At 39.2% G+C, this 27500-nt stretch overlaps 1 protein-coding gene across 15 annotated transcripts in view; it reads right to left on the bottom strand.

Moving 5' to 3' along the window:
• Positions 1-27500, bottom strand: part of LOC310721244 (adhesion G protein-coupled receptor L3) — a 306925-nt gene that overhangs the window by 87235 nt on the left and 192190 nt on the right. For 10 of the 15 annotated variants that reach the window (XM_083532672.1, XM_083532676.1, XM_083532673.1 and 7 more), the window contains 3 exons: positions 24003-24017; positions 16946-17746; positions 2238-2582 (listed from right to left, as the gene is read on the bottom strand). In XM_083532672.1, coding sequence (XP_083388798.1) covers positions 2238-2582; positions 16946-17746; positions 24003-24017 — 1161 coding nt within the window. The remainder of the gene's footprint in view (positions 1-2237; positions 2583-16945; positions 17747-24002; positions 24018-27500) is intronic. The other 5 variants (XM_083532678.1, XM_083532682.1, XM_083532674.1 and 2 more) reach the window with 1 other exon arrangement.

Raw genomic sequence — 27500 nt, 5'->3', positions numbered from 1 at the left:
CATACACACATTTACACACACGCATGCACATATATACACTAGTGATTGAGTGTGGCTGTAGATCTCCTGGCTCTGATGCTTTGAGTGGTGCTTCTAGTTATCTCGCAGTGTCCCAGACGACCCACATGCATCACCGATTTGCTAATGAATGGCATGACCAATAATAGGAGCAACACACACACACACACATACACAGGACAGCATGCACACTACTACACTGCTTTACACTTCGAGAGTAGCGCCACTCAAAGCCCTCTTACTCTATTCAGAAAGTTCCAGAAGTGTTAAGGCAGGCTAATAATGCAGTGCAATTCAAACTCAGCAAAAATCATGGAAAAAAAAAAGATGCCGGAAAAGGATGCAGTTCATTTCTAGTTCACGGTTGAACTAAACGATAGCAATCCCATATAATAAAGAACAGTGCGGTTTTGTCAGAAGCCGTTGATAAATTTTCTACAGCAGCTCTGATGACATTAAGTTTGTAGTAATATGTTCCCCATTCAATATTTGTATATTACAACTTGTATGGCTTGTGAGAGAGGAATTCGTGTTTAAGTGACGATGATGCCTTCTTTAATAAAAAATGTGCCGTGGTTTCACGTTTCAAAGCATTTTTTATTTGCATCACGCTTTTCATTATTTTCACTGCACACGCCATTGTTTTTTATTCTGTATTTGAGGAATCACACTTACACCGATTCTTTGCAGCCTCTACTACTACTATAATTACTATTATTATTATAATCATCATAATCATCGGGAGAGTCGTAGCTCAGTGGTTAAAGCCCTGGTTAGGAAGGTCAGGGAGTTCAAGCCTCACAATTGCCAAGCTGTTAGTCTTGGGCCCTTGTGCAAGGCCCTTAACCCTCTGGGCGCAAAGGATGCAAAGAAAAAAGAATTTCACTCAGCTGTAATGTATATGTGACAAATAAAGGCTTCTCTATTATCTAACAAATCAAAGCAAACGCATGTCTAATTGTGTTTAAAATTGGTGCACACCTGATCATAAAATGTATATGTGCTTCTCGAACATTATAGCATATAACATATAGTCTCCATTTTGCTGTTATCTTCTTTAAAGATGTTTCACTAATGTGCTTGTGGAGATTTTATTTATACAGTCATGTTAGTAAAGTCAGGTGCTGGTTTAAAGTCAGGTACTGTACTGGGAAAGTGAGGGGGCCTGGGGTGCAGTCAGCGCTCCAATTCGTTTCCGTAGGGTTGAGGTCAGATCTCTATAGAAGGCCACTCAAGAGCTTTCACTCATTTTGTACAATTGTGTGTCTCCAACTTTGTGGTAACAATTCGAGGAAGAATGCACATATGGCTGGGAAAGTCAGGGGTGCCAATACTTTTGTCTATATACTGAATGATAAGTGCTGCATGCTCTATCCACCCATATATCTATTTTTACCTACAATATATAGATAGACGAGCAATACTTTTGACCTATTGTTGTTTCTTAATACAAGTATGAGAAGTAAATATATACAATAACCCAGTTTGTGAATGTCATAGATATACACACACGCAAGTGTGTGTGTGTGTGTGTGTGTGTGTGTGTGTGTGTGTGTGTGTGTGTGTGTGTGAAAGAGTGTCAGCAAATTAACCCTGCATTAGCTGATTCAGCAGCTTGTATCCTCTGCTCACATCAATGTCCACCAAACTGGATTATTGACTGAAGAAAATCCCTCTCTTTGGTTTAAATCTGGATTTGGACAAATTCCTAACTACAGATTTCCAGTTAAATCGCTTGTCCTTTTTTCCTCTTTCTCTCAGCTATTCGTGTACATGTGTCCTTGTGTTAGAGTGTGTGTGTGTGTGTGTGTGTGTGTGTGTGTGTGTGTGTGTGTGTGTGTGTGTGTGTGTGTTAATGTCTCTAAAGACAAGGGCTTGCCTTTTTTTCTGCTTATGAAGTTCTTTTGTTTGACTTCATGTCTTTATATGTGCCTTTACCAAGCTATTAACTCTGACTCCAGAGATTATAACTGTATCATAGACGCGTGGGCTGAATATTGAGGAGGCTCGGTCAGCAAGATAACAAAAATGCATATTGTATTAACAGGCAAACATGGTTTTGTGATTAATAATACAACATATTGCAAAATGTGAGGAGAAAAAATACAATTAAAATACCAAATACTTGCACTAGGAGGGCAAATCATTATCAAGGACAAGTTAATCCTGTGCTAAGGTTGTATTAGGAAAGAATTAGGATTGTATACGGCATTTGTTACCTATCGTTCCAAAAGGGCATGGCTGTGTAGCGGTGAGGCCTTGCCGAGTTTTTGGCCATGTAAGCTCTGCTTCGACAGTAGGGTTACAGAACTCTGCGGCATTGTTGGGCAGGACGGAGGAAGGCGGTGGGCGTGTGCTGAAAAGGGGTCCGGAACCGCTTGGCGGTCGGAGTTCGACAGTGGTGGTGTGCGCCCTCGGAGTTAACACACTCAGAGACGGAGATCTGGTAGTGCTAGAGATGGTGGTCGTAGTGGTTGAGGTGGTAGCTGTGGACACTGTAGTTGGCCGGGTGGTCGTCCTGGTGGTGGTGGTGTCCATGAGGACGTGAACCGACGAAGATGTCTCTGCAGAGGGAGAAGCAGAGGAGAAGTAGCGATTAGGAATGGGAGTTAGTGGAGGATGCTGTGGGACTAGCAAAAAAGTAATTAGATACACGTCTGTATTAGGAGCACGAGTGCACAATTATCACGAGCAAGAGAGAAAATGCAAGAGGGAAAGGGGGAAAAAGAGAGAAAAAGAAAGACAGACTATCAGCGCCTAATCAGCAGTTCAATTAGACTTGACAGGTTTCTACATGGGCATACCAGATGACTTTACAAACAGCGTACATCCACACATAAAGAGATAGACAGCTACAACATGTTCAGTGTAAACACACACACACACACACACACACACACACACACACACACACACACACACACACACACACACACACTAAGGCTCTCTACTCTGGCTAACAAATCAATAAGAATGTTCAACTTTGCCTCAACAACAAAGTGACCCTGAGGGAAAGAGGTCTTCAGCAGCAACAAAAAAAAATAACATTTCGCCTCACTCACTTGTTTCCTTCACATTTCCCTCACGCACACAAAAAAAAATAAAAATCCTGTTTCTGCCGCTCGTTTCGTCATGTACAAATGTCTTGCGCTCGGTTCTTCCACCCAAAATGAAATGAAACCAACAAATAATATAGCTTTAGGATTAACATAGTTAACAATGCATGACCTTGAGATACAGCGCCAAGGTCATCCATACACAGCGATCATAAGTTTAATCAGGACAATATTTGCACACTGAGCCCGTCCTCTACTGCTCCATCAGACACCGGTTTGTCAAACATGGCTGCCACAAAGAATGCCAGCGCACGTTGTTTCCATGGCAACTACACTTCAATCATGTGGTCGGGTAGAAATTAAGAAATGAACTTTTTTTTTAATAAAAATAAATAAAAAATGAAAACAGCAGGAAAGGCAAATTCAATCATTTTGCAATGACCTTGACCTTCCTGAGAACTACTTTTTCTGTTATTCTATGAATTATAAATTGCAAAAGAACAAATCACTCCAGTCCGGCACAAAGCTGTAGGCTGCTGTCAATCAAAACATCCACGGGCGGCAAGTTGGCAAGTAGACTGACGCTAATGTTAACATAATAGCTAGCTGCTGTTTGGCTAAACAATACACTCTGACAGAATTTGTTTTCCAGCTTAGTACTTTTACTCGAGTTGCCAGAGGTGATGACGGCTTTTCAAGCCCCCCTTTTTGAGTCTCTCTTCTTTTTACTGAAATAAATCTCAGCATACTTTGTTCCAATAATTAAAAGCTATTATGAATACCTTTGTTTTTTTTAGTTTTTTTTGCTGCATTCTGTAACAACACAGCAAGACACAGTGGGGCTCATTTGGCCATATCTGAAGGGTATGGGATTTGTGAGAGAAATGATATCCTGGAAGCAGATTGTGTCTGGGACAACAGGGTGTCATTAATTTCGTGTTCTGTGTGTTTACTCGACACACTGGTAGATTAGGTATGCATCACTTGAAGCCTCTCTCACAGCTGTATTAGGTGTATAAAACAAACATTATAAATCATACAACACTGCAGTGAGGTGTACTGAAATGAGAATTCTACAAATTCTAATATCACTGCTGACCATTCATAGCCTAGAAATACAGTCCATACATACAGACACACCAACACCCCTAGATACAGACATGGTAACTGCAAAAGAAGGAGCTAAAATTTATTTTGCCAGACGCAATTGATTAAGGCTACACTGAGCATCTAATTAAGACAGACAAAAAGACAGAAGAGAGTGAATGAAGGTAGAAAAAAAGGGCATAGATCACATCCATAAGAAGCTCTAAAATATTCTCTGCAATACAATAAAATCTGTCACTAGCACACAAACACCAACACCTAGCATCCAACCCTGAAATCAAAAAATACCAACCAAAGATTAGCATTTAGCATCATTCACGAGCATCAGCTGCCCATACCCAACGCTCACTACCACAATGATAATACATAATATTGACAATTAAAATCCAACATTCCTGTAAAATGGCAAAAATCCACCACTGAATGTTTTGGACAGTTATGCATTTACCACAAGAAGTAAATGTTTATCAAATGCACTAATGGTTTCAATAACTAAAAACAACAATCACCATTAAAACCTCTAACAGGAATCCAGATTTTCCATTAAAACCCAAATGTTCACTGTTAAACCAACTATTACCATAAAAGACCCACATTCACCAACAGGAGTCTACATTCTCCATCAAATCTTCGCCTAACAACAACAACAACAAAAAGTATAAATATTAAAAAATCAGAAATCACATCGGGAAACCTTTGACCATCGAGAATCACCAAATCAAATACACAAACGTTCACAATCTAAAACAACCGACACTAATAAAAGACTATATTTTTTTTATCAGGAGTCAGCATTCTCCATAAAATATTATCAATAAACAAAAAAACCAAAATAAATTAACAAAAAAAAAAAAAAAAAAGACAACTCAAGCTTTATTGTCATTCTTCCACATACACAGTAAACAAAAGTACGAAATGCTGTTACTAAGGAGCGAGGTGCATGGAGAGTAAAACAGCAAGAGTAACATTAAATATAAATAAAGAGTAAACATTAGACATAGCAGAGCAGGTATGATTAGGAATCCACAATTTCACCAAGTGTTCACAATCAAAAAACAAATATTACCATTAAAATACATTTATCATCAGGAGTCTAAATTTTTCATCAAATACAACAGTTTAAAAAAAAAAAAAAAAAAAAACTACTACCAAGAGTCAAGAGTAAACACCGATCAGGCATAACATTTTAACATTATGAACGGTGAAGTGAATAACACTGATTATCTCTTCATCATGGCACCTGTTAGTGGGTGGGATTTAATAGGCAGCAAGTGAACATTTTGTCCTTAAAGTTGATGTTAGAAGCAGGAAAAATGGGCGAGCGTAAGGATTTGAGTGAGTTTGACGAGGGACAAAAAATGATGTCTAGACGACTGGGTCAGAGCATCTTCAACACTGCAGCTTTTGTGGGATGTTCCTGGTCTGCAGTGGTCAGTATCTTTTAAAAGTGCTCCAAGGAAGGAACATTGGTCAACCAGCGACAGGGTCATGAGCTGCCGAGGCTCATTGATGCACGTGGGGAGCGAAGGCTGGACCATGTGGATCCAACAGATCAGCTCCTGTAGCTCAAATTGCTGAAGAAGTTCATGCTGTTGATGCTCGACAGGTCAGAACCGTTTTGGCAGCAAAAGGGGGACCAACACAATATTAGGCAGGTGGTCATAATGTTATGCCTGATCAGTGTACATTCTCCATCAAATACACCAGTGTTTACCATTAGACACCTACATTTACCATTAAGAGTGTACATTCTCCATCAAATACACCAATGCTTACCATTAAAAAACAACTTTCACCTTGAATCCGTTACCATGCACCAGAACACCCGCGTCCTCAATATTTTCTGCGCTAACCTTAATTTACCAACAGGAGTCTACATTTTCCTTCAAATACACTGGTGATCATTATTTAAAAAAAAAAAACAACTACCACCATTAAACACCTACATTTACCTTCTGGAATCTATAGTATCCATCAAATACATCAATATTCAACATCCGCTATTGAACACAAAAAATACACTGCCCATAATCATTTACCAGCGTTCACTATCAAAAAAACTAAACATCAAATTTCACTGCATGTGCAAAACTTATATAAAAAACATTCACTTCCATCTACTAACATTACAATGCTGTCAATGTTCTTTGGGAGTAAATGACAAGCCGAATAACCCGGTGTGAAAAGGTGAAAGAATTCTTTAAACTTTTTCACTGATCACACACAGGTGCACCTCTCAAACACAGTTTCTGGTTTTGTTGACATTCGATAGAGAGTTTTTGTGTTGGCACCCTCAGAGCTCTAGTTACCATGTCAGATCTGAAACAACCTCCGACACGTTTTGTTGAACCTCCGGGTCCAATTCACTTTTCAAACAATGCAAACTCAACAGAACTGCACTGAAGAGGCACATGGGTCCAGAGCCAGTATCTCGCTCTCACACACACAAACACACACACACTGATACACACAAACACACATATATACACTTTGTTTCCCATAAATACAATGGATGTCAAATAAGCCAAAAAGCAATCAGAAAAAAAAAAAAATATGACTGTCTAAAACAAAGTAGTGGAAAAATAATAATACAGGAAACTGAGACTGACCAGTGATGCAAAGTAAGAAACACAAGCATGTGAAAGTGTGTGTATAGGAGCAAGTGCGAGAAGCGTTACAGCTAACACTGCAAAGGTCTGTGTGAGAGAGTATGAGAGACTCTGGCACACTGTAATTCCTCCTACTAGATATGTCATTCACACGTTTGTCTCAGGAAAGTGATAATTATGGCACTTCCATCTGTCTGGTGACCATATGTAAGCACTAAAAGAGCAGCTACAGTGGGAGAGTTTGTCGAAAGAGAGAGAGAGAGAGAGAGAGAGAGAGAGAGAGAGAGAGAGAGAGAGAGAGAGAGAGAGAGAGAGAGAGAGGGAGGGAGGGAGGGAGGGATAACCGAGTTGTGGAACCTATCCATATGCTTGATGAAAGATTAGCGGAGGAAAATGGATTCTTAATGAGTAATCTGCAGGAAATCCTTCAACCCAGGATCCAAACTTTTGCTATTTTTATTTCATTTTCAACGCATCGAAGTCAGCATTAAAGCTCATTTTTCCGCAATACTATATCACAACACAAACAGAGCAACTCATCCTACATAATTGATGTTGATCCTCTTGGCTCTTGCCTCTGCTACTTCAACCATTAGGCATAGGTTCCCCAAAGGTTCTCTGGCTAGTTCTTGGCTTCCCAAAAGGGATTTACTTGGAACTCTGAATGGGAAACATTTCTATACAACGTTCTACATAGAATATTTGAAAATCCCCCAAGAAATAAACCAAACAACCATTTATGGAAATGAAAACTTTGTTCTAGGAAGAAATTCGTAATTCCTTCCATTGACCTCTGTACAAAATAATCCCATTAAACTAGTTTTTAAAAATGTTGTAAGCAAACGTTCCAGCGTTCTCTACTCATCTCTTGTGGTTTAACAAAAGATTTACAGAAAGTCGCTTTCCATCACTTTCATCTCATATTTCTACTTTTTCTCTATGATTAGCATGCTAACATTTACAAAAAAATCTGATTATAGGAAATGACAGAAAACACCAATTACACCACATCATGCTGCAATCCTGTTTTCCATTCGCCTGCCAAAGCTTCATTCTTGTAAATTTCGCGCTTTAAAGATTTCAACCTTGCTTTAATTATACCCACCTTTCCTTGTCTTCCAGCAGAAAGGAATCTAAGACGCACTTCCCTCAACTCCTAGGAAGGCCTCATTACTGTGCAAAGCAGGCCTTGTCATTTTTAATGACTCGCCGCATCAAGCAGACCAGTCTAACGTCTTCAAGATTTCATTTTGCCACCAACAGTGCAGGAGGTCCTTTTTTGTCAGTCAAAACAATAGTTCTTGAGTATTCCAGAGTTCGATCTCGTGTCAGTGTTGCATGGCAGCTTGAATGAGTCACCCGTCAGTGGGGGCACACTTTTACAGGATAATAATGATTCCCTTTCAGCTCATATAGTTTCATACATAGAGGAGACGCCGCATAGATTTTCGATCATTTTACGAACAAAACATGCAGCAAACTACCAAATATTAATATTCAAATCAAATACTGATGATTCATAATTAATCATGATCTTTAAACACCTACATTTCCTATTACTCCTCCTATCCTATCTACCACCAAATAAGAGTGGTCACAATCAAAAACCAGTGTTCACCATAAAACTCGAAAAATAACCTTCAAACTTCTACATTTACCTTTAAACACCTATATTTATTACCACTACTGCATTTAAAACCAAACAATAGAGTGGCTAAAAAAAGCAACGCCATCAAGGCATAACAATTATCTGTTACTATGACTTGTCAACGTTCGCCATCAAAAAAAGAAATTTACCACCAAATACCAACATGAACCAATAAAAACATGCATCAAAAACATCATCATCATCCACCATCAAACTCCAATGTTCAAAGTCAATCACCTTCTTTTCAAAGCACAGGTATGACCACCAAATACCACCATTCACTGATAAACACAAATATTAGCCAACTTACACTGGCATTATAATACAGCTTTTTGAATAAACCAGTTCTAGGATATATCAGAACTGGATTAAAGTTCGGTGTTGAATGAGTCACTCAGTCATTGGGGGCTACAGGATCGTTGCAACATTCACTTAAAATGATCTCCTGTCAGCTCAAATAAAAGGGTACATGGAGAAAACAGGACCTAGGCAATTCTCCCAATTCTGGGAGAGCTCCAGGTCACCGTCCAGAGGCTCCACATGCAGACGAAATTAGGTCAATTACCCTCTGGCTGGAGTGCATTTTCAGAGCTCAACTTCATTCCTAGGTTCCATGGCTATCGTTTCTTGTGTTTGACATGTGCCCCCAAACACTGGGAGATGGCAGCGGTAGGCTATGACATATGAGACAAAGCTGTAGTCTGCCGAGGGGGAGGTCAGAATGCAGGATTAGCATATTACAAGGAGACTTTCAGTCACAAAAGCTAGCCTGAATACCAAATAGTCGTATGCTTAGTAAGCACTTATAATAATTGATACTGTTGCTAATATTGCTAATGTTCCTAACAGTCTGAAAAGCAGATCATATATTTGGCCCATGCTAGGCAACTATTTAAATAATTGTTCGCATAAACGTGGGACAAAAAGAGGCGAAAGGTTTTAACTTTAAATTTTTTTGAGGCGTAGTATTAATTAGCTGTATCTTACAGAACTCACAAGGATAACAAGAGGAGGAACGTTCAGGAGGAACGTTGTTTTATTTCACTGTGTACTGCGTCAGCTATATATGGTTGAAAAGACAATAAAAGCTTCTTGACTTGACTTGAAGACAAACGTTTTACCTCAGGACTGACGTTATAGATTAGCATTAGCTCATACCGTCAGTGCTGAAAGCTAATCTGTATAACTAATAAGCCGGTAAATACACAAAGTGTTAATACTTCACTTGAGCTATTGGTAACATTCATATTAATGCTTATGTGACTAAAAGCTCAGGAGGTATCTAATAAGTTTGGCCCCTGCTTAACTGAATAGTTTTCTAATTACATCAGTGGCAGATCCCAAGTCCTTTAACTCAAGGCTAGCATTTGTGATTAGCATTAGCAACTAGCTGCACGCTATTAGGCTGATGTTCATTTGGCAATTTAATGTGACATGATACAGTGCTAATGACCTGAACCAGGCTGCATCTTCCCAGAAGAGTGGAGGGAATTATAATGTGAATGCTCAGAAAGCACATACCGTACTTGTGACCAAGTGTCCGCAAACCTTTAGCAATACAGTGTATGACAGGTCTATTACATCAAGATAATCAATGTTATTCACTTCACCTGCCAGTGGTGCCAATGCTTAGAAAAGAAAGAAAAAAAAATCTAAAACACTCTGCCCTTGAGGGTCCTGACCAGACTGTTTAAGATCTGCATGTGGAGATTAAAGTCATCCTGGTTGAATAATAATGGGCAATTGGAAATGTCTACAGAACTTCCGCCGGCTATACAATGCATCATGTTGAAACTTCTTTGGAACTTTCTGTGTAAAATCGTTCAAGAGAATCTGAAAAATATCATCAGATTCAAAAGAGAGGAAGAGGACTACAGCATGAAGGAGAGAAAGAGAGAGAGAGAGAGAGAGAGAGAGAGAGAGAGAGAGAGAGAGAGAGAGAGGGAGAGAGAGAGACAGAGAGAAGAGAGAGAGAGAGAGAGAGAGAGAGAGAGAGAGAGAGAGAGAGAGAGAGAGAGAGAGAGAGAGAGAGAGAGAGAGAGAGAGAGAGAGAGAGAGGGAGATAGAGGTAATGTTTGTATGCTATAATTACTTTGAGAGTGCTTACCAAAATCCAGGGTTTCTAAGCTGCTTTTCAGAATACACTCACAGTTCCAGTCTCTCTTCCGCTCTCTCGTGCGCGCGCACACACACACACACACACACACACACACACACACACACACACACACACACACACACACACACCATGTTTGTGTAGTAGTTAAGCATTCTGAAGCTGAAGGAGCTGTCAGCAAGAGGAGCGATTTCCGAGGTGAGTGGTGCACTGCACAATGACACAACCACTCCAGGACACGAGGACAGACCCCCAGAGAACTGTAGCCTCTTACCAGAGCTGCCATTTTCCCACTCTTTCACACATGCATATACAAGACACAAACACACACAGATGGCAGCCTGAGCTCGCGACATGCGAATGCCAGACAGTCAGAGAGTGTGTGTGTATGCGTGTGGGGAGGGGGTTTGGATAGCAAACAGACCACGGCGCATGCCATGATCCGCAGATGGCGGAGATTAAGAGGTCTCAAACTCAAAGACAGTGGACAGACTGTGAAGACGGTCACAGAGAGAGAGAGAGAGAGAGCGAGAGAGAGAGCGAGAGAGAGAGAGCGAGAGAGAGCGAGAGAGAGCGAGAGAGGGAAGGGCGTAGCTGACCAGTGTTGAGTCGGAATGATATTTATATTTTCTGTGTATTTTTACACTATAAGATATGCTTTGCAACGTGTGAGGGGTTCTATAGTAACGTGATATACACCTTTAACACTTGTTTATACAACAAGTGCATATTGTTGCATCATCACACATACATATGGACAAAGGTTTGCGGACACCTGACCTTAAGATTCGTATCCGATTTGTTTTTAGCATCTCGATTCACAGTTAGTCCCCATTTAGTGTTATAATAACTTCCACTTTTTCGGGAAGATTTTAGATTTTAAAAAATGTGCTTGTGGAGATTTGTGCTCATTCAGTCACAAGGGCATTAATAAAATCAGATTCTGATTTGAGGTGAGGTGAGGAGGCCTGGGGTGCAGTCAGCTTTTTAATTCCTTCCAAATGTGGTCAAAAGGGTTGAGGTCAGAGCTCTTTAGCAGGTGACTTAAGATCATCCACTCCAAAGAGTAAAGACCACATATGGCTTTTATCCATAGGCAGAATGTCAGAAGATAAAGGATTTAAAACAGTCACGTGAAACCTATAAAAATTATAATGGGGACAATACCTGGGTCAGGGGGTCTGGTTAAGGTGGTGTAATAAAGGGTACAGGTAGGGGGGTACAGGTTGTGTAATGAAGACTGTAGAAGCAAATGTCTAAAAACCAAGACCAGGTCTTTTTTCCTATCAAGATCTACTGTAAAACAACCTTGTATTAAATATCAGCGACTATTGTTGAATCCGTCAGGCCTTATTCACTTCTACGCGAATTAATTTACGCTATCATCAGCACAAGAAATAATCGAAGAGTATAATGATCCTGCTGCCATTTGCACCGTTTTCTCACTCGGCTGCCACGCTGGAGCGGTTATTAAAAAATGGTGAACATTTAGCCGCAGTCAATATCCGTAATGCCTCTCCGAGCTGCACTAGAGCGAGTAATGGAGCAAGTAAATCCCGGTGGAAACTGCAGGACACTAATCATTCTGACTGGGTGTGTCCCTCGGCTGTCTCCGTAACGCCTGTAACGTCCCTCAGACTGCACTTTCTGAGGCGCCGTCGTTGTCCTTTTATCGTTCCGATCTCGAGTACGCACCGTTGACACCATTACATCACACTAACGATGTGATGAGAGAGGAAAGGAGAGAGAAAGGACAGTGGGGTGAAATCGGAAGGGTCAGTGGGAGTGAAGGGGAGAGAAGACAAGGGGGTCAAAAATGACAGGTGGATGAGATAAGCCCAAGTCATCTGCCTGAGAAGTCGTCTTCATTACTGCATTGGAAATAAGTTTTGTTCCAGAAAGATGTCTTGTTAAGACACAGCTAGGACAAGTGAACACACACACACACACACACACACACACACACACACACACACACACACACACACACTACTGACCCGGTTCACCTACTCAACTAGAGTGTGTGTTTTTCTCACCAGGTATCTCAGAAGCTTTGTACATGTTTCACAATGAGACAGCAAAGCAAAGAGGAAGAATAATGATGCCATTCATGCTCCTCCCTTGACGCAAATCATGCATGAACTCAGTACACACACACACACACACACAGACCAAAAAAAAGAAGAAAACCAGAGAATACTCTGAAGTATTTTCAGGGTAATGATACAAATCGCTCTCACAAACAATAAATTGGTGTAATTCCTCTCAGGTCTTTGTGGATTTTTCGTGCGTGTTATATTTATCATAGACCCCCTTTCAGTGTGCAAACTCTCCAATCTCAAGGTAAATAGTATGTTGTTTTTCATTTCAAAGGTTTTTTTTCTTTTATATCAAGCATTTCAATGATTTTTTTGATTGTTTTTAAAGCGAGATCAGGTTCATGTGAGGCTATCGTTGTGGAGCTAAGGATTCCGAGACTTGGAATTCAGGAACGCTAAGCGAGAGCACGCGAGAAAGGCAAAGACAGAGAGCGAGACCCCTCAACTCACCAACTTCGGAGATCCCATTAAACCCAAAACAAAGAGGCAGAGCTAAATTCTGTGCTATGAGTAGTATTGATGAAACAGTGTATTATTATCATTATTATTATTATTATTATTATTATTATTATTATTATTATTATTATTATTATTATTATTATTATTCACTAATCCTGTGCCTGCTTTTAAAAACAGATGCGCTGCAAGCGCTTCAGTTGAGATTCAATGTACACATATACTATATGGTCAAAAGTCTGTGGACACCGGACCATATGATTCGTATGTGGTCTCAAAACACCCCATTAAGTCCTCATTTGCTGGTATAATGACCCACTTTTCTGGAAAGATTTTTCACTAGATTTTGGAGTTGCTTGTGTGAGACTTGTGCTCATTCAGCCACAAGGGTGTTAGTAAAGTGACTCTTTACTCTCTCTCTCTCTCTCTCTCTCTCTCTCTCTCTCTCTCTCTCTCTCTCTCTCTCTCTGTTGAGTTAAACATGCTCCTTAGGTTCCAGTGACCACTGTTCCTGCCCCTCTCCCCTCTGTGGATCTTCCCACTTCTTCCAGGCCTGCCTCTGGATATTGTTCTCTTCGACTGGAGGCCACTCTGTGCAGCTGGGGACGGTTTCTCATCAACGCCTTCGGTGGTTCCATGAAATTCCGGAGTAAGAACAGGAGCTTTGAGAATGGATTTAGACTGTAGTTAATGTCATCAGTCTGCTACATTCACTCAGGACTACTTTTTCGCTTCTGATCATCATCACTGTAACCCGCAACATCGTAAATCTGCTATAAATGGACATTCGGTGCAACCCAGATGAGGATGGGTTTCCTCTTGAGTCTGGTTCCTCTCAAGGTTTCTTCCTTATGCCATCTCGGGGAGTTTTTCCTTGCCACAGTCGCCACCGGCTCGCTCATCAGAGACGAACTTACTTATAAAGAACATACTTACATACTTACTTTTTATCACCACATTATCTGTGTAAAGCTGCTTTGAGACAATGTTCATTGTTAAAAGCGCCATACAAATAAAAATGAATTGAATTGAATTAAAGTCAAGTACTGATGTAGGATGAGGAGGCCTGAGGTGCAGTCAGCGTTCCAATTCATCCCAAAGGTGTTTAATAGGTTTTAGAGCCCTTTAGCAGGCCACTCTAACCCTGGAGCTCGCTTTGTGCAAAACTGGAAGTTTCATGCTGATTGGGTCTTAGTTAAAGTGAAGAAGAGATGTAACAGTACCCCATGGAAAGACATCCTATAAAATGGTGTGCCTCCAACTTTGTGGTAAAAGTTTTGGGAAAAATGAGGTGTCCCAATACTAATATCCATAAAGTGTTCCGTTAAGGATACATCAACCGATTTTTGACTATGGTTTTTGTAGGTAGATGTTGTGCAGGTCTTCTGGTTCTATTGTGGAGGTTTGCTTACACACACACACACACACACACACACACACACACACACACACACACAGCAGTGGAGCCGCAGCTGTGCTGGGAATACATACCCGATGCTCGGATGCTCTGCATTGCAAGCTCCAGTGAGCAGGCAGATCAGTCTTATACACCTACAGGGCACAGGTGACATTGGGCCTTCTACACACACCAGTCTGTATTTACACAAGCACACACATTCCCTGCGTGCTCCGTAAGCACTGTTTTGTTTTTTGTTTTTTTTGCTAAGTATAACAGTGTGAAGACCATTTTTTCCAGTGAGAGGAAATTTGGCACTGTATAGTAAGGTCACCTTTTGCTACAAGAGTATCTCATGTGTGTAAACCATTAGAAACACTTTAACTTAATAAGCACTTGGTAATGAACTGTGGATCCATGGCTACAACACCGCATGGTAGAGCAAACTCAAACGTTATAATGAAGCAAAAAGGCTCTACTACTCAAGAAGGGTGCAAACACACCTAACACATACACATGTAAACCTATTATCAGTGGGCAAAAAAGTCAAGCATGGGATGATGGGGATGGAAACGGAAGGGATACTTTGATGCAAAGAAGACAAAAGTCAAATTTATCTAGTAGTGATGATGGTACTGGGTTGCAAATTTGCTCTGACAAGTTGGGGGACAAATGATTGATGTACATCTCTGTAATTTAGTTTAGACCAATTTCCACCCACTAGCTAGTTTCGCTTATCAGGCTACAGCTACCGGTTGGCAAGGGTGAAGTGCTTCTTAGGGACACATGAAACCAAAAAAATACGAGGTAGTATCGAGAGTTGTTTTGCAACATGGCAACAGATGGCAGCACAAGGCTGCACGCACAGTCACAGGGAGCACCGACCTTCATAAGTCTGCGCCAAAAGATATTGTCCCGTATACAGCGGAGTCTGTGCAACTGGTGCTATTCTAACCATGTGCATTACCACGTCTGCAATACCATCAGAAAGTTAGAACAAAGATAATGCACCCTGTCACCGAACTCTCCTTACATGTAAGTCTCTTGGAAACAGCAATTAAAGAACAAAAAATAAATATAAGGGAATTATGTGCATTTATTCCTGATGAGCAGCCTGGGGTGACTGTGGCAAGGAAAAACCCTAAGATGGCATGAGAAAGAAAACTTTGAGAGGAACCAGAATTAAAAAAGAAAACAGTCCTCATCTGGGTGTGTTACTATTTTGAACAAGAACACGCCCTAAAAAGTTGGCATTGGCCAATACAGGATCCCTGTTTTTATTTAGAGAACAACTTATCGGAACAAGTTACAGTACAGCTGTGCTGTAGAAGTCCTGGGATTTCAGTTCATGACCTTTTGATCGCTGGCTAGAAACAAAACCCACTAAACAAAAGTTTCAGCTTAACAATACTGTATATACTGATATCTGCTACCTTTAGCATGCTCAGGAAGTGCTCTGAAATGTTGTGCTAATTCCCAAGTCCTAACACAAAGACAATGCCCAGTATCGCAAGAATTTGAGTAGTAATAGCTGCTTTTAATGCTTTAAAGATGCTTTCTTTGTCAAGGAGGAATAATGAAGTGGTTTCTGGCCTGATTGAAAAAGTAACTCAACATCTAACCACTCATTCATTCTTTCTTTAATGCCTGGTGCTATCAGGATAGCACGACTAAATAAATAATTTAAAACGGGCAATAGCAATTACAGTGGGTCTGCAAAGAAAGAACAACCCCGTGCCAGAATAACCGCAGCAAGCAATTAAAACTTCTTTTAATCAACTGCACGTTTTTGTTTTTTTTTTCCTTTTTTTTTTTGTTCTGGTGAGACTTGAAATAGTTCACCAGTGTAATTGCTCTAGAAATGTAACAACATTTCTCTCACAGCTGCCAGGCATGTTTATTAGTAATAGCAAAAATGAACGTCACACTTAGAGAAATCATAATTACGACCAAATAATTACCACAAGCCCGCACAGAAATGTGAGTGGAAAACAAAAAAAAACACAACAACCGGGATTTTTTGTGTGTGTGTGTGTTTTTCATTAAGCTTAAAGTATGAAAAAAAGTATATGTTTTGGAGGTGATAACTTTGCTCTCTGCTCCAATTAAAGTACCCCACAACCATTCCACACTCAGCATTAGCGACAGCAAAGGCAAAGCTTTTGCTAAAACCACCAATTATCCAAGAACACTTCCTCCCCCTTGCTGCCCACTTCACGCAGTGCATTTCTCGAGTAAACTAGAGGACACCGAAACTATTTTCACCTCTCGCCCCCCATGACCTCGACTACCAGTCTGTTAAAACACTTCTTCACATTTGCTATGAATCAAGGAGGGGGAGCAAAAGTATGAAAGCACAAAGCATGACTTTAGAGGCCTCACCCAAACAAGCTTGAGGGTAATAAATATAATAAACATGCGCATGTGTTTCATGCCTTACCTAGTCGAGTGTCAAGTGCCCCGAAATCCAACGAGTATTTAACCACATGGTAGTTATTCCAGACGTAGAGCAGGTTGTCCCTTGGGTTGTAATCAACGGCAGCTATGTATTGGTAAGAGTTAGGAAATGGGATTTCTAGGAAGCCATCTTTAGAGAGCTCTGTGTTGTAAATGTAGTCGATCTTGTTGCCTGTGGACTCGCTGTCATCGTCCTCATAGACGCTCCGGAGCACATAGAGCACACCACAGATCATGAACGCGTTGGAGGCCGAGCGCTTATCGTAGGCGGTGTCCCAGGTACCTTCCACACGCAACGTGTAGGGGTTCAGCTGGCTGACCACGATGCGACCACTGTTCTGCTCAGTAGCGTAGATCACCCACAGTCCATTCTCATCAACAGCCAAGTCAAGGTCAGACTTTCCACCCCAGCGGTAGGGTGACGTGTCGTGGTAGTTGGCACCGGCGATAATAGCCTCGCCGCTCTTGATGCGCGTCCGCAGGTCAAACTTGACAATGTTCCTCGTGCGCTCTTTGTTAAAGAAGAGCGCGCCATCGTAGACTACGAAGCCTGTGCCGTCCACCCGGTGGGGGAGTTTGTACGTGGTTGTGGGTCGTCCTGCGATAAAGTCCTCTTTGCTGGAGTACTCGGTGAGGGTGTCTGTGCGGTACGGCGTCCACGGCATATAGTAGATCTTCTCCGAGGCCTGCAGAGGGTCTTTACACCACGCTCCTGACTGGTGATCAGACTCGAACAAGTGCTCGCTTTGGTACACACCCCTCAGGAGGCCTGGACACAGGAAGACTACAGGGCACAATAGGACAATCAGAGCAATATAACCATTGATAACCATTGATAAGATAATAGTGAGGACAAAAATATGGGGTGTTTCCTAACAAGAGGTTAACGTTAACATCTTTAGACAGTCTCATTTTTTCCTTTGGATTCTGGCAAAATTAATTCAAATCAGACTTGGCCATCAAATCAAACTCATCTAATAAAACTTGCCAAATATCCTTCCTGGCTGATTTATAATAAAGGAGCATCCCCTAAGCCTCCACACCATCTCACACACTGCAGTGATGCTAAAATGTCTCGCATTTACCCAAGCAAAGGTTGTGCTGTAAATTTTGATAAATACGTTCAGGCGTCTTATTGGCAGTTGGTCAAGCAGGGTAGCAGCTCCGGAGACAATAATTATTTTATATTTATTACTATCTGAACATATTCCCTCCCAATGGTAAGCACAAGCAGATATAGTCAATTTGTGTCATTTTGATTTATAATGTCGCTTGCCCAAAACTAATAAGAGCCCATCCCTCTGCTTACAGTTTCTCAGGAGGAGTCGAGTTTGCAAGCACATCTGAGCTATGTTTTCAATAGCTATGGCTCAGTTGCCCGATCCATACAGCTAAAAGGATTACTTTCGAAATATTGTCTAATTCCTATTAATTCCGGTATCATGTATTGACACCAACGACAATATAATTTAGATGCAGTTAGCAAAGGTTTGTAATTAATTGCTGCACTTCCCTGTGACTGGGAGGAGTTGACGTCTACTTCTGATCTATCATCTTTTTTTTACTGCCACTTATAATTACAGTTCGTAGCAGAGCGCAAAATGTTGAAGGAAACATGTAGCTCTGCAGTTTTTTTTTTTTGTTTTTTTTGTCTAACCTTGACTTGTCCTATGTTTTATCTTCTTTCTAAAGAGATAGAAGATGCCATCTCGTCTTAAAGCCTATAAACATTGCACAGCTCTAGGGAGATTAAACGACCGTGAGGTTTCACAGTGATTAGATGGACGCAGGGTAAGAAAGATCTTGAGAAATGTTATCGTTTATCGGAGATACAAGATTCTCGGACGATAGGTTCCTCGTGTGTCCTAAAATGCAGAGTGGTCCAAAAACCCTGAAGGTTGGTAACCCAATAACCGTTTAAAGTCATTATATATTCATGAGAAATCGTGCTGAATGATCTTTAGTTCCGGATGATATGACCTTCATTCTGACTCAAAGCACTGCCTGAGAAGTGAAGAGATATTGAGCATAGCAATGCTTATACAGGCATTATAAACCTTAATAGGGTATAATATTGGATTTGAGATATACTGCTACATTCGACAATTGTTATAATTTGCCCGAGACATATTTTACAATTCGAACGTCTACAGGGTCATAAAGGCATCTTTCTATGATACACTGGATTTTATAAAGTACTAGAAAGAACATTTCCTCTAATACACATTAAACATTAAACACACAGAATACCTGGTCTTAAAGGAACAGCTCACCAAAATGCAAATGTACACAATTATACATAGCTTCAAACCTAAACTCAAGAAGCGAGCTTCAAATAGAAAATATGAACACATTTTCATTTCCATTATTACTTTTCAACTGAAACTCAATCCGGAGTAGTTTGAACACCCCGATTCAGACTGTTGCTTAATAATTATGATACATTTGTTTTTTTGGTAATGACAACCTGTTTTCTCATACACATGTCGCTTTTAAATAATAATAATAATATAAAAATAATAAATACATTAAAAAAAAAATAATAATAATAATAATACAAATAACAATTCTACCAAAACCTTATAAATATACATAATATTAAATGTATGTTTCTTTTAAATTTGAATTAACCTGATCATGTGACATCACCACTAGGTCTGTATTGTTTGCATATAATATTTAAGATGATAAGATGATATTTCAGCAATATTATTGTAGCAAAATACATGAGAAGGATTCATAAACCTATAGTAGAAAAAATTAAAAGCCAAAATCCAGGTTTTTTTTTATTAAATCTTGTTTTTACTTGTCATAGCAAGACAACTATTGTGTTCCTAAGACTTGTAAGAACCAAATAAATTCATCAGACTTATGAGAGTCAGAAATTCATCAGACTTATGAGGACCTGAAATTCATCAGACTTATGAGGACCTGAAATTCATCAGACTTATGAGGACCAAAAACAGCCATCCTTATTCAGACTATATTTGTTCTTAAAAGTGAAGTAATAATTACCTTTGATCAATTTAGTTCTAAATCCCAATATGTAATTCATTTAAAAAGATTACGATTTAAATATTTAGGTAACAAACGACAAGACAAATATATGATAAGGAATTTTGGTGGTTTGGTTTTACTCCACATGTCCCTTTGAGATTTGTCTTGATAGGAGTGGTCACTTCTGAGGGACGAATGGTGTTCATTCCTCATATAGAGTTTAGAAAATTGTAGAATCAATAATGAGGCACAATGAAGCTTTCTGGTGATGTGTTTTTGATTATTATTATTACTATTTTACTTAAGGGAGAAATATCAAGGACCTTTTAATGGGCTAATCTTGTAAAGCAGACTTGCTCATGGACGTCTATTGACATCTGTAGTTGACGTTATAGAAAGCTAAGTGATGTAACATGATTTAGACTTGTGAACAATAAAATCAGAGGCCAAGTCTGCTGAAAAAGTTAGCATATATTTTGTATATTTTCTATGTTAAATATATATATAAAAAAATTTAAAAAATTCATATATATATATATATATATATATATATATATATATATATATATATATATATATATATATATATATATATTAATGCTATTGAAACCCAATAATTTCAGTTAATCTGCGGATTGAGCTATTAAAGTAAAATGGCAAAGTAGTGGTGATATATAATCAAACATGTCAACCCAAAAACACTGGTTACTTGATAAGATCGGAATTTGTGCCAGCAAACAAATGATAGATAGACAAGCATGATGACTGATGGAATGGGTGACATAGAAACAGGTGAGAACATAAGCATGGATAGATCGAGAGCAACTGTAAAGACAATGGATGAATAATTAAGATAAAATATTTTGAACAATGGCTGTTAAGAACATTAGGATTGCTATGACATCCAGGTTCAAACACCACCACCACCACCGTCTCTATATGGAGAGAAAATGATACGCACCTTCCGCAGGATATAGTTGTGGTTCTCGAAAAACCACACAAGTGTGTACTGCTGATTTAATTCCCCATGTTTGCTGCCTTGTACTGTTTAGTCTAATGTACCAAACACTAGATCGTATCATGCAGCACTGCGATGCTAATCATGTGCATTTCTGCTTACTGTGGTTGTAAAGAGTTGTTAATTGAGTTACCAAAGCTTTCCTTTCAGCATAGACCAGTCTGTCCATGTGTATACATACAAGTATGTAAGTGTCACCCTTTCAAATGCCCACACTAGATTTCTATGCCTATCATCCTCAGACTCTAGCCTGCATCATAATGATGTCATTTCCAAGCCGGACAGCTTACCGGGTTTATTGATTGGAAGATGCAGTTGATTTGCGATGCTGCATCGATACGGCCAGCCAAACAGTGCGATGGGATCCTATGAGATTTAATACACATCGTGCATCGGACAATCTGGGCTTTATTGAATGCGTCAGTGTGAGTTTTAACAGTGGAGTCGGAAAAAAAAATCAATTCTTTTATAATTACATGAGGTGCATTCAGAGAACGTGGGCCTGGTTTGGGTATACTAATAATCTATATGTGTAACAACTCTCCAGGGCTTGGAAGAGATTATCAGATATGTTCAGCAGATTTCTCTAGATCTGTTTGTGTGTACAGCTTTTCCCTATACAGACGCTTCCCACTCAACACTCACAAACATTCACTTTACGAACTTTCGCTGTTACGAACAAACCTGTCCTTAAAGGGAAATTTGTTTGGAGTCGGAAAATTGGACACTGGACTCTGGCGAATGAATTTTTTTAATTTTTTTTTTTTTTTTTTTATAATTTGTCAATTTTTTTTTTATTACTTAAAATATTTTATACAGTATTTTGATTTTTTGTATTTGTTTTAGTATATTTTATTGTTTATTTGACAGTATTTATGGCTCTTACATCATTAGGAGATATGCGTGGTCAATAACGAAACACAGTAACAACTTACGAACAAATTCATGCTACGAACGGTCGTAACTCATTCGTAAGGTAGAGAGCGTCTGTATACTTTTACTCATTTCAGGCTTCAGCTCGCACCATAAACTGTTCTTCAGTTTGATTTAACCATCTTGGAGTTTTTCTATGCCGATGTTTTACAACAGAAATCTTACCTTATAGAAAACTTTTCTACATACTGGAAAACTTTTTAGCGATCTAGAAATGGGAGTTCAATATCTACAATATATAGGCTGAATACATAAATCCTTGGCTGCTGGCACTGCTGGTTTCTTGCACTTATTATTATTAATAAACAATATTATTAGGGTTTTAGAGCTATTTCTGGTTTGTAGATTGTTTTACAGTGAATTCTGTAGCAGAAGGTTTCAGAACGTTGCTGAAAAGTTCGAAAGTGGAACTCAAAATCTAAAAATCGGAAAAATCTAAATGTGCTTTTGCACAGCAAGCGACTCACAGCGCTGCCTTGCACTTTTGCGTTTCTGTGTTTGTGTAGCCATGTGCTTTTGTTTTGGTTCATGAAAAGTCTCTGCCCCTGTTTCGTCATCTACAAGTCTTGCCATTTTCAGGTGTTTTTCCGTTCGCAGTTACATACACACATGAAGTAGACACTTCTGGGTCTTATCCATGTATGTGGGTGTAGCCTTTGCTTCAGTCTTGTCTCCGTTTAGTATCATTTTGTTTTATATTCACGTCCTTGTTTTGCCCTCGTTACATAGTTACACGCATTTCCTGTTTCCTGTTGGAAAAGTTTATTTAAAACTTTGCCTGTATTTTTGTGTATTTAATAAAGTGTTTCTTTGTCTGCCCTTGAATCCTTCTGGCCTCGCTTAATACTAAAGGTGTTTTAATCATTTCATCATTTAATTTGCATTGTAAGTATGAATTCTAAAAAAAAGCTCGGATTTGTTTTTTTTTGTCCTTTATAGACAAAATGTTCTAAAACATCTGGTATTATTGACACAAATCAAATAAAAGTATGTAAAAGATTTTCAGTCACGTACGTCTGTTGTATCTAGAGCAACTTCAAAGAATCATTAGGGATCTTCAGCTTGTTCTTGCTGGAAGAACTTGAAGAGAAAAGTTTCTCAGTAGAACCCTGTAGCAGTGTATAGGTTGTATAATGAAAGAGGGTCTTAACTATTCAAAGAATCCTTGATGAAGCACAGTTTCGAAAAGTGTACAACTTCATCTAGAATTCTCTCAGGATCGTGCTATGTAGCCCCTCAAAGCTTAGCTCTAGATCCCTAAAAATGTTCTTCTGTCTCTGTTAAGAATCCTAATGCACATGTTTTTATTCAGGGATCATCAGGAACTCGAATAAAAAAAAAATATTTTATGGTGCTTCATTCTGCACATTTTCAGAACGATGGGTATTTATCAACATTGTGCAATTACATCAATTTATTTACATGAATATTTAATTCAAAAGAAAGAAAGAAAGAAAGAAAGAAAGAAAAAGAGAAAGAAAGAAAGAAAGAAAGAAAGAAAGAAAGAAAGAAAGAAAGAAAGAAAGAAAGAAAGAAAGAAAGAAAGAAAGAAAGAAAGAAAGAAAGAAAGAAAGAAAGAAAGAACAATCATGGACACCCTGGCTATGCTCCAAAGAGCCCATTTGGAGAACCATTAAACCATGGCATTTATTTAAATCCAGAAGGTGTGTATTGACAGTTACATAGACGACTATTTTAGACGTTTTGGTGTGAACTCGGCAGCAAAGTAGGAGAACCGAACCAGTCAAGGGTGTGGAAATGAGGATGGGTTCACAGAGGAAACACTATTACCATGGCTTTAATGGAAGACTGTGAGAGAAAAGAACAAAGCATGAACATACACCAGGTCTGCAGGATCCGCAAAAGAAAACGTAAAACATTCACAAGCCTTGAATCTTTCTTCAAATCTATCATTCAAGCCAACACACAGGACGCTCGTCTTTCTTTTGAATCGCTTATGAATGTTTCACGTGGTGGTTATAACAGTGTGAAAAATGTGCCCTCGACGGTGTTACACTGAAACATTGAGATTTTGTGTGGGAGGGGGGTACGGGGATGGGGGGTGGGTTAGCGAGAGGACATTTCACTTTACCTTTCTGTTCCACTTCTAGATAAGGCATAGAGAAGAAAACAGAGAGAGAGAGAGAGAGAGAGAGAGAGAGAGAGAGAGAGAGAGAGAGAGAAAGAGAAAGAGAGAGAGAAGCAGGAGAATGAATCATCACATAATAACCATAATATTGCACATATACTGTATAAACGGGTCAGGCTGGATCCTGTAGAAGGAAAAAAAAAAAAAAAAAGTCAAATGTGTTTGTGGAGACTTTGTGTCCTTGAGGAAACTGCATTTAGAAAAGAGACTTAGGGTTAAATATGATATATTTTTGTAGAGAAAAAAAAACAGGATAAACATTCATAAATGCACTTTATCAGCCCCCCCCAAAAAAAATCAATACAAGTATGTAAATGTGGATGTAACTGTAAATTTCATTCCTTGTTAAAGACACAATTTCAACAAACCCGTGAGAAACATTTCTATTGATGATTTAATAAATTTCGAATGAAGGATCGTTATAAAGCATAATTGGCTGTAGATCATTTCTCAGACCTCATCCTGTTTCGTGTTTTCTGGGGTTTTTACAGGAATGTTGCCTGAAACTGGAACTGGATTCTGATTGGTTAGATGGTGTTGAATAATAGTTAAATGTTATCTGTTTCTATAGTAACAACAGTGAGTGCGTAACTTCTGATGGAGTGCTACATGTGTGGGACATTTACGGAACAGAGAAAAGTGACTATCTATTCGTTCAGAATGTTTTCCACCACAGGGCTGAGTTTATGTGTTATTAACATCGCTGAAATTTCCAACTGTTTAACACAACGTTTCACAACATTAAATGCTCCTAAAAAAGAATCAACTTTGTGTTGGAAATACGTTTAAGTATTGGGACACGACTTTTCCAGCAATATGTGCTTCTTCACTAAACTGTTACTGAAGTGGTGCTTTAGTGGTCATTTACATTGGATCTGAAGGTCATGAGTTCAAATCCCAGCCACACTAAGCTTTTACTCCTGGGCTCCACCACAAGGCCCTTTACTCCCCCATAGCTGCTCAGCTGTATGAATGAGATACACTGTATAAGGGCATCTGCCAAATGCCATAAATGTGAATGTTACCACAAAGTCGGAGGCACACAACTGTATAGGGTGTCTTTGGATGTGGTAGAATCGAATTTTCATTTCACTTGAACTAGCAGACGCAAACTTGTTCCAGAATATATAATAAACAGGTTCGGTAGTTCTAATAAACACGTTATATCAGATGAAACACTTGGCTGCGTGTCACAAATATGAAACATCAGAAAGATTGTTTCACTGATGTATACAACACTGGGTTTAATATCTGGCTGTCAGTCTCTCAGACTGAGGTTGAGCCTTCTTTATTAAATTAATAAAGACAAGGCAAGTGAGTGCACACACTTCCACATACTCCCACACACTAGCATGTGTACCTGCAGTTACATAGTAGCAACATAGTAGCTATGAAGTAGGTACACACTGGGGTATATGACCTGAATGTGCTTTTTGAACATCTCGTCCACATTTAACCCCTCCACTAGCAGTTTCTAATAATTTGATGCTGATTTGAAGATGTTCCACTAGATTTTGGATTGTGCTTATGGAGATATGTGCTCATTCAGCCACAATGCAGTAAGCGTACTCATTCATCCCAAAGGTGTTCAATAGGGTTGAGGTTCATAACAAGGCACTCAAGATCTACTCCAACCCATGTAAACCATATCTACCTGGAACAGGTTTGGGTCTCCTAGTTGAAGTTAAGTGAAAATTTAATGCTACCTAATCCAAAAATATCTAGATATGTGTGTGCAACTTTGTTTTTTTTTATGCTTATCATAATCCAGAAGCCGTATAACAACTCTAATGTGGACATGTAGCCACAAAACCATTGGAAAGCCATTTCCCTCTCAAGAGCTGCTGAAGTTAATCAGATGGAAAAGCCCAGAAGATGTTGTGTTACAGCTTTACCTCTGACTGTATCCTTCAAGCTGCATTAATGCAATTTTGATTTGTGAAATGATTCAAATGGGTGAAAGGAAGAAAGGAAAGAAAGAAGAAAGGAAGGAAGGAAGGAAGGAAGGAAGGAAGGAAGGAAGGAAGGAAGAAGTGATGAAAAAAAGCATACATATAAAAAAAGCAAGAAAAGCAAAAAAAAAAAGGAAATAAGAAAGAAAGGGAGCATAAATGAAAGAAAGCAACCAAGGAAGGAAGGAAGGATGGATTGAAACAAATTTAAGAAAACAAAAACAAAAAAAAGAAGAAACAAAGAAGGGTAGGAGTGATAAAAGGAACCATAAACATCAAAAAGGCAAAAGAAGAAAGAAATCAAGAATGTAATAAAAGGAAGGAAGGAAGAAAGAAAGAAAGAAAGAAAGAAAGAAAGAAAGAAAGAAAGAAAGAAAGAAAGAAAGAAAGAAAGAAAGAAAGAAAGAAAGAAAGAAAGAAAACATTAAAAAACAAAAGAAGAAAAAAGCTAATTGCAATTAAAGGAAGGAAGGAAGGAAGGAAGAAAGGAAGGAAGGAAGGAAGGAAGGAAACACAAGAAGCAAAAAAAGAAGAAAGAAAGAAGGGAAGGAGTAATAAAAGGAAACAAATATCAAAAAGGCAAAAGAAGAAAGAAAGCAAGAATGTAATAAAAGGAAGGAAGGAAGGAAGGAAGGAAGGAAGGAAGGAAGGAAGAAAGGAAGGAAGGAAGGAAACACAAGAAGCAAAAAAAGAAGAAAGAAAGAAGGGAAGGAGTAATAAAAGGAAACAAATATCAAAAAGGCAAAAGAAGAAAGAAAGCAAGAATGTAATAAAAGGAAGGAAGGAAGGAAGGAAGGAAGGAAGGAAGGAAGGAAGGAAGGAAGGAAGGCTACCTCATCCAAAAATCTTTGTGCCTTCAACTTTGTATGTATTTAAATGTATTTGTGACCTTGTCAATCGGAGAGGTTTTTTTTCATAATCCAGAAGCCGTCTAATAACTCTAATGTAGCCACAAAACCATTGGAAAGCTTTGAGCAAGACTTCCGTTCTTCACTATTAAAGCTCTATGTGCTCCTTATAAGTCTCCATGTAAGTGTAACACATGCCTTTACAAAATATAGTGTTTATACCAATACACATTGTGTTGAGACAAAAAAAAAAGGCCTGTTTCAAGCTATTCTTCTCTGCACCGCTCAGTGAAAACAGGGCGTATGCACACAGTTATCAGGCCGTCCCTAATAAAGCAAAGGGCTGGTCACCACTACAATGACCACGGACACGAGCGCAGTTATCAGCATTGCGCACTGTCTCCCGCTAGTCAAAACGATCCAAATGGAATCAGCCAATCGAGCGGCAAGGTCACTCCTGAACCAAGACGACTCACACACACACACACGCAGAGCAACCGATTCTTCACAACCCGTTGAGCAGCGTCACGATTAAGGAGCCGATAGAACGGAGCGCCGGGACTCGCACGAGAAAAAGAGGAAACGAGACGGACAGAAAAAGGAAAGAGGGGAAATTGGATATGAAAAGCTTTTTAGATGCT

This window comes from Silurus aristotelis (assembly GCF_946808225.1).
Source record: "Silurus aristotelis genome assembly, chromosome: 27".
In the NCBI taxonomy this organism is placed as follows: domain Eukaryota; kingdom Metazoa; phylum Chordata; class Actinopteri; order Siluriformes; family Siluridae; genus Silurus; species Silurus aristotelis.
This window is presented reverse-complemented; position numbering and strand designations above follow the sequence as displayed.